An 8,091-nucleotide genomic window follows, 5' to 3' on the forward strand; every position below is an offset into this window, starting at 1 on the left:
CCAGCATTCACGATTTGACACCGATTGACTTCTGTCTTACGAATTTTGATAAGGTTATCATGTAAACTGGGAGCCTCCTAATGAACTAAATTTGCTTAAACCAATTGAAGCAGCAATTAAACATCAAAAGACATCACTTTTTATGATGACCATTTTGGTGATATTTTTGAATATTCATGTGGTAAGAATATTAACGCAAGTCACTTTCTTTTTCTTCTTCTTTTTTAATTTAAGCTAAATTACTGCCAATTTTTTCCGAACATTTCAAAAACATTCTGTTAATTTTTGAATTTGAGACACGTTTATGCTAAATTTTGCCAAAATTTCTAAAAAAAAAACATGCTGCAGAATTATGAATATTCGTTTGAAAAACGTCATCGTATGCTACCATTTTCTGGAGAGGATTCGGACCAAATTTTTACCAGCTTTGGCAAAAATTGTTTTATTTTTTAAATTTGGGCAAAATTTTTCCAAAATTTTCAAAAAAGTGAGCCATTTTTTAAATTGGACAATCAAAGAACTGCTTTATATTTTCGAATTTTGGATTAATCCACTTGATTTTTTCCTTGTGTTAATCCTTACAAATGCATTCATAACACGAATGCTGAAGGTCATAAATATTTTTTTAGAAATCATCTAATAAATTCAACTTTATTAACATTTTATATGAGCCATTATGAATTTATTAATGTTAATTTATAATTAAGAAACGATTATAAAAATTTTAACATAAGTTAAAAATTAAAAAATGTTAATAAAAATCTCCATTTTATATCCATTAAATTACACTTAATGTATGCCATAAATGTCAATATAAATCCTCAAAAAATTTTTTAAAAATCTATTTAGAATTTTTATAGATAAAATTCAAAAAAAAATTATTAGTAAATTTAAATATTAGGCCATTTTTCTTTTATATTTTTCTTCTTTTTTTAATTATTAAAAATTTGTAATGATTTTAATGTATTTTTATCAAAGAAGATCAATTAAAATTTCATTTTTCATCTTTAAAAAATTACCTTCTTGAATGATCTAAGGTTAATTACACTATTATGGTCTTGATCTTTGATATTAAGACCATAATGGTGTAATTAATCATGTTTTTAAGAAATTTGCAATTTAAAAAACTAAAAAAAACGAACAAGAAGATGATGTTCTTCATCATCTAATGACTCTTGAGGAATAAACAAGATAATTCCCAATCATGTTTTCTTCCAGTAAATCTTGTATGAATCATGTTAAATTTCTAAAAATTACTCACACCCTGCTCGTTACACGTGAAAATTTTCTAGTGGCATCATTGAAGCATCGTTTACTTTATGATTTACAACAGGAAAACTATTTTCTTTCGGCTCTAAAGTATAGATAAGAAGACGCACGTGCCACCAAGAACCCCATCTTCTACACTTCTTCTAATGGCATTTAATTTCAAGTTTTTAAAGATGTACTAGGTAATTATTAAGTCATTAGGTGCAGTGTTAATTATCGGAGCAACATGACGGATGAGTGAATATTAATAAAGTGCTGTTATTAGTGGAGTGCGTGTTTTTTTCACTCGAATTTCCTACTGCTTTAACACTACTTTTCCCAGCCATTTGTAATTAATGACTTGTCTGTCAATGTCATTTTGCCCTCTTTTTCGCTTCAATCACAGAATCTAGGTCAATTAAAAAGTATACTTTTCCCGAAATGTCAAAAAGGTTTGTCTTGTTTCAATTGCATAAATTTTGTCTTCCTTTTTTTAACATCTAAAAAGGCCCCTTAACTTCTGAGAAAATCTAAAAATTGTATTTATTTTTTTCAGTTTTTTTTAGATTTAAAAATCTTGTAATAAATTATAAAGATTTATGTATTAAAAATACATATAATAATATAAAGGATATACAATATTTAGTTTACACTAAAATCTATAAATTTACACTTTATAAAAAATTTTAAATTTAAAAATGTCATTCTTAACTTATACAATTACATTAGAATCATTTCCAGCATACAGATTCGCATCATATGAATTCATTACAATTGGATACACATTCCTTGGAATACATTTTCTAAAAAATTCAAATCTAAAAAATTCATTTCATAACTGGTAGTGGAACTAGAATCTGTCGTGAATAGAATAGGATATACTAACTAATTCACAGGATATGCAATATTGGATCGATGTACCTTAAAATTCCGCTGCATTTTCTAAAAGCTTTACATTTTTTTAGATGTGAAGTTTCACATTTCTTAAAATTCATTTCTTAATTGGGAGTAGCATTTGCAGCATATTAATTCATTATGATAAGCAAACATCGAAGCCATATTCTTTTAATAGTTCTTCTGTTTTGTATTTCTAAAAAGTTCTCTTTCATCTCAATTCATTTTATTTACATTTACTTAAAAAAATCATCTAAAAATCAATTATAACTGGAAGTAGCATTAGAATCTAATTGAAAATAGAAATTCTGACATACAAATTCTCATCACAGTCATTAGGATAAATGATATTAAACTTACTTTCTTTAAAATGCCAAAAAAGTTGCATTATCTAAAAAATTCAAATGTAAAGCACTCGTTTAATAACAAGGTGAATAGCATTAGAATCTATTGAGAATAGAAATTTTGAAATTCAATAGAGGTTACATGTACAGTATGCCAGGATGTAAAGTAGACTGAGCACATTATATAAATGTCATTAGACTCCTATACAATTATAACGATGTGTTGCACACCAACATGGCATGTAAAAAAATTAAAGCACACGAATCTAACTCTAAGTATAGATTTCGAGTTTCAGAATTATAAAGAAATTTAGGGAGAACGGGGGGAAGAAAATTGCACCTTTTGAACATGGTTAAAGACGATGTCAGGTAGCCAGGTCGCGAGCTTTTTTTGTCCTTATATTTTATTGTCTAAAGCTTTTTTGTCGCCCGCACGTGACAAGCTGCTGGCGCATTATTTATGGCCTTCTGGGTAAGGCACATTGTTCTCGGATGAGACCCTACCATCCTGCTGTGATCACCACCTTTGAATATGTCGCAGAATCGGCTAACGTCTATAGTCAAGTACTGGAAAAAGAAAAGTATATTCATGTATATCTCGAGATAATACTGATAACAAGAGAGAGAGAAAGAGAGAGAAGGAGACAGAGAGAGAATGGAAATTTCGAAAGATAATTTTTTTAGATAGAAAAAATGGAATTTTTGATTCTATACTGAAGACATGTTATTGAGAGATCAATCGACGATGCAATTAGTCGAAATCAAATTCTACATCAGAGATTACTTTGGTATGAATGAAAGATTGGCCTCCGATGACATCAGGCATTGGCCTTGGACTTACTTCCTGGAGGGACTTTCTTTTTTTTCTATTCCTCTTCAGACCGACCGACAGATGTCAGGTTGTCATTTCACGTCATGCTGACCTCAACTGTAGTGACGTGTCCTTCGAGAGAAACGATAGTTCTTATACCTTTATAATAATTTACAAGAATCGCCATCACGAAAACGAATTTCGTCTCTTTGATAAATACATTTCAGTTATATGTAAATTACTTTCAATGTCATTTTAATTACTTTATATATTATGTTAATTATATGTAATATAATAATATAATGAAGTAAATTACAAGTAATGAAATATAGCCTATATATACATACATTTTGTTTAGCCTGTTTGTATTGGCTACACTTAGGCCTAAGATATACAAAGCCTATTATAAAAGCTATAAAAATTTAAATTTTTATTACTTCATTACTTTCTATCTTGTAAGTAAATATACTTTGTCTATTTACATTTGTACATCCTCTCTACTCCATTGCTGTACTTCTAAGTATATATATGTAAAGTGTATCTACTTGAAAACAATGAAGTAGAACAAATATATCTATTTAATCATAATTTATTTAAAGTAAATAATTATTCTAGATAATAATCAAAGTATTATAAATTAGTTATTAAAGAAAAAAAAGAAAGTCATCACATTAAAGAAGTTATCTAAATTACAACAGGTTCCAACTTAAAAAAGCTTAAATGAGTTATAGTTAATTCAAAATAAAATATATATTAACCACGCAATACAATAATTTCATTTGTTATGATAGAAAATTTCTTAGAATTGTCCATTTGAATCTTGAAGCGCATAGAATTTTTTTTTAATTATCAAGCTAGTTTAATCAATTTTCTTTTTCTTGGCATACTACAAATTTATGTAATTTATAAACCAGTAAAAGATTATTTTTTTGACGAATTATATTATCTGATTTTATTTTTCTATGTGCAACTTTGATCCATTCATAAACTTTGCGGTGACGTTCTGCGTAACGTAGTAAGCGACTATATTTGAATGTGTTCTATCCATTAAAAAAAGTTATTAATTAATAATGAAATCAAAATTATAAAGCTCATTTCATATATAATTATGTAAATACCCCTTGGGTCATTTTTATACAAAGCGCCATCTGTTGATGAAATTTAGCATAATTTACTTATAAAATGAAATTTATAAAGTTTTACGAATAAAAATTAAAATAATTTGTGAATTACAAAATTTTTAAAATATTAACACAATTATTTAATTTACTACCCCTTTGCATGATATTTTTATTATCATTTATGTGTATGTTTAAATCTTTCGTTTTAAAAAAATTAAATCTGAAGTTTCTCTTAGAAAATAATGTAATTTATTTTAAAAGGTAATAATTATTATTTATAAAAATGAAAGTTAAACAAAAGTTATTTTTGTTTCATTAAAATTAAGTAAAATAAACATACAGTATGAATATTCTATGATACAGCCAACATAAGAGATAACTCATTCACCCCTTTGCATAGTGTAAAAAAATATGTCTAAATCAAAATGTATTTATTTAATTAATTTGGCAAACTATAATCAACTATAGATTTTCAGGTAGAATTTTATTAGCATGCACTTCCACCTAGCCACGAGTGAGATAGAGGTGCTGAAGACTTTTACCAAAAATTAAAATATGTATTGAGGGGTTAAAAAGAAGAGAATGTTATCAAAAAAGGCACATTTCTTGACACTTCTACTTAGCTATTCAAATAATAATATATTTACACTATTCTCATTCAACTGCGGTAGCAAAGAAGGAAGTTGAATCGTCAGAGCGGTAGGAGCAACACAGTGGCAACCACTCCCAATAGCCGTGGGCTTGAGTAAATAGCCAGTTGACGATAAGGTGAAACTCAAATATTTATCTGCAGCGGCGGTGGAGATTAGGCCTCTCCCATCGATGAAACCCCCCTTCATCCCTGCATCTTCTCCCCATTTTTAGCATTCTCATCTGCCTTTGGCATTAGCATCCCAGTCAATCCAGTTTTTTATATATATGTATATAATGTTGCATTGTACCGAATTCGCTGTTAATGACTACTTGTCAACTAGGGAGAGCAGGTGTGAGAGAATAGTGAGGAAGAGCAATCTAGAAAATATTCTAACGGTATGTTGTGAAGAATCGATTAATTCTATTCTGATCCTTACGAAGGGTTAAAGTCTCCTGAAGAAAGACGTTACAAATCTAATTGATATGTCATTCTGCTAGACGAAAAAGGACCCTTGTATTTCCTAGTTAGACCGGATTTTACTAACGATCTTCAGTTCTAATATAGATCTTATTAGAAATTTTTAAAAAATCATAATTTTCAAAAAAATTCTCTCGAAAGACCCATATTTCAAGATCTTCAATTTTACCATAAAATCTAATTAGGAATTAAACTGAAAAAATATCTTATTGATCTGGAGAATGATTTCTAAAAACATTCCACTGAATTTTATTCAAGTTTTTAAAAGTTATTCCGAATCCTCCAAGTCTTATTCTAAAATCATCTTCCAGAATCTCATGGCTTTTTAGGGGTTTTCTTTCCAAATGAAAACTCAATGTTTCATTTTTTATTGTTAAATATGAAGAAAATTAAAAATGGCATCGTTAAAGAAGAAGTTTGATGAAGGGGCAAAATTAATTAATTAAATAGAACGCTCAATTTCAATTATGTAATTTATCTAGATTGGTTGATAAATGAGAAGAACGATTGGTTATTAACTGGATGCGTACTCACACTAATCGTTTGTTATTATCCGCCATTGATCAATAGTCGGTAGATGCGCGCATGCATATATTAATAGTCGTCGACCGTTCATCCCTTATAAAGCGTCCAGGCATGTCGAGTCGTCTGTTTGGCTCTCCCCTGCGGCCACATCGCGGTGTTTGGCTGTCGGCACGCGACTGGCGCGATCGCCAACACAATGCTGGTTGGCCGTAGGTGGAGCCTAGTATTCATGAGCTTTGGCTTTTTAATGGTGCCGACGGTTGCAGCCATCACAGAGGTGCCACGGGTTGGCCACGCGACTGTTGCTCCTAGCATGGCTTCGTTGACTGTAGTCAGTTCGGCGGAAAACATTACAAAGTTTCTAACAGGCTCCAACGGTTCGGAAACAAAGGAACATCAGACTAGTGAAAAGAATAACAATTCAGAAGGGGAGTTTGTTAGATGTAAAAGAAGACTCCAGATCAGTCAGATCGGTTACGATTTCTCTCAACCGCAACCAACAGCGGTTGCTAGAAGAAATGCGAGAGAGAGAAGAAGAGTCAGGATGGTCAATTTGGGATTCACGACTTTAAGAGATCACGTGCCGTCGGGTGCCAAAAATAAAAAGTTAAGTAAAGTGGAAACTCTCAGATCGGCCATTGAATACATCAAACAGTTACAGGACTTATTAGGTGAGACAGAAACTTCGTTGGAGTGTATGCAGAGTGATGACAAGTTTATGTCTACAGATGGTGACGAATTTGCTGCTGTGGCATCGTCTTCTTCGTCTGCTATGGCGGTCGATTCTGCTTCATCTCCTTCTCCTAGTTTGGGTTCGGACACTTCTTCACCGTATCACATGTTCAGTCCCGGAGAAGACACTTATTTGGATTTCGGAAGCTGGTTTCCATAAACAGGTAAGCTCTTCTCCCTTCATCTTAGAATATTTCTTAAAACTAAGTGTTTAAATACTCTAATCTTGTATACATTTAGTTAATATTTCTAATGTTAATTTATTTTCGATAAAAATATGGAGTATGTGTATGTGTATTCATATAAAACATTGCCTTTGTCTCTTTGTTCAGTTGACAATCTCGATTCGCCCCTATGCCCCGACGACAATCCGGTCGCCATGGCAACAGACAGGCTTGATTCCAACGCTGGCCGATGGAGGGAGCCACCGTGCAAATGGTGCGAGACAACTACCCCTGGGGGCATTGTTCTAAATCGTTGGTCGGCCAGTGTGCTAGACGTTTTCAAGAGAGTATTGTTGTATAGTCTGCCAGAGGTCTATGCCAACCAGATGTCCTATCCCCATTTGGGATCCGACTTCAATTCGAGTAAAGTTGCCCTGTTGTTATTAACTAGTCATCACCATTATCTGTTTTCTTGAATGAACGCGTTGCTCATTCAGGCTCAAAACAATCCAGGTGTACTTATTATTATTATTACAAAAAACTGTCAGTATTAAAGATGTTCCCTCCAAATCCTCCGGGAAGAGCCAATGATAAATTGCTCAAAACGCAGTGTTGTTAATAATAATTAAAAGAAAACCGCGCGATATTTTTTGATATTAATTGTGTTTTTCTCTGTTAATGCTCAAAACTTATAGTATATTGTATTTTATTATATACGATTCCATTGTGGAATATTGAATAAAGAGAATAATTTTTTGAATATTTCCTGTGTTTTTCTACCTTCGTTTAACCAGATCATCGTTTTCAAACAAACTAATCACCGTAAAGAAGTCGTTACAACAATTATAAAATTGATCTTTACGTATTCGAAAAAATCCGTTAAAATGAAAATACCAGATGGCGCCACAATCAAAATTTCACATAATTTAAATTATATGATCCACTTAGTCACGATTTATCATTCCGAGCTACCTCAAAGATTTAAATTCTTCATTTGTGTCACCTCAGCACTAATATTCTTATATTAAAACATAGTATTTTAATCTAATACATATGTGCCGTGTAGGTGCGGGTTTTTTAACGTAACACTGTTAACATTTATGAAAGATAATGTAACGATTGTTTGACAGTTTATAAATCT

General features: G+C 31.2%; 1 protein-coding gene across 2 annotated transcripts; it reads left to right on the forward strand.

The window, feature by feature from the left end:
* Positions 1–5,853: 5,853 nt before the first annotated feature.
* LOC111624059 (achaete-scute homolog 1a-like) lies at positions 5,854–7,628 on the forward strand. Of its 2 annotated transcripts, XM_023366839.1 has the most exons (3): positions 5,854–6,725; positions 6,783–6,950; positions 7,119–7,628. In XM_023366839.1, exons 1-2 carry the CDS (start codon positions 6,251–6,253, stop codon positions 6,944–6,946), a joined length of 639 nt encoding a protein of 212 aa, XP_023222607.1. In that variant the 5' UTR covers positions 5,854–6,250; the 3' UTR covers positions 6,947–6,950; positions 7,119–7,628. The 2 variants fall into 2 exon arrangements, with proteins under 2 accessions (XP_023222607.1, XP_023222606.1); XM_023366838.1 differs by having other exon boundaries at positions 5,854–6,950.
* The last annotated feature ends 463 nt before the right edge of the window (positions 7,629–8,091 follow it).

Source organism: Centruroides sculpturatus, unplaced genomic scaffold (assembly GCF_000671375.1).
Source record: "Centruroides sculpturatus isolate CEXI.00-Female unplaced genomic scaffold, Cexi_2.0 scaffold323, whole genome shotgun sequence".
Taxonomy (NCBI): domain Eukaryota; kingdom Metazoa; phylum Arthropoda; class Arachnida; order Scorpiones; family Buthidae; genus Centruroides; species Centruroides sculpturatus.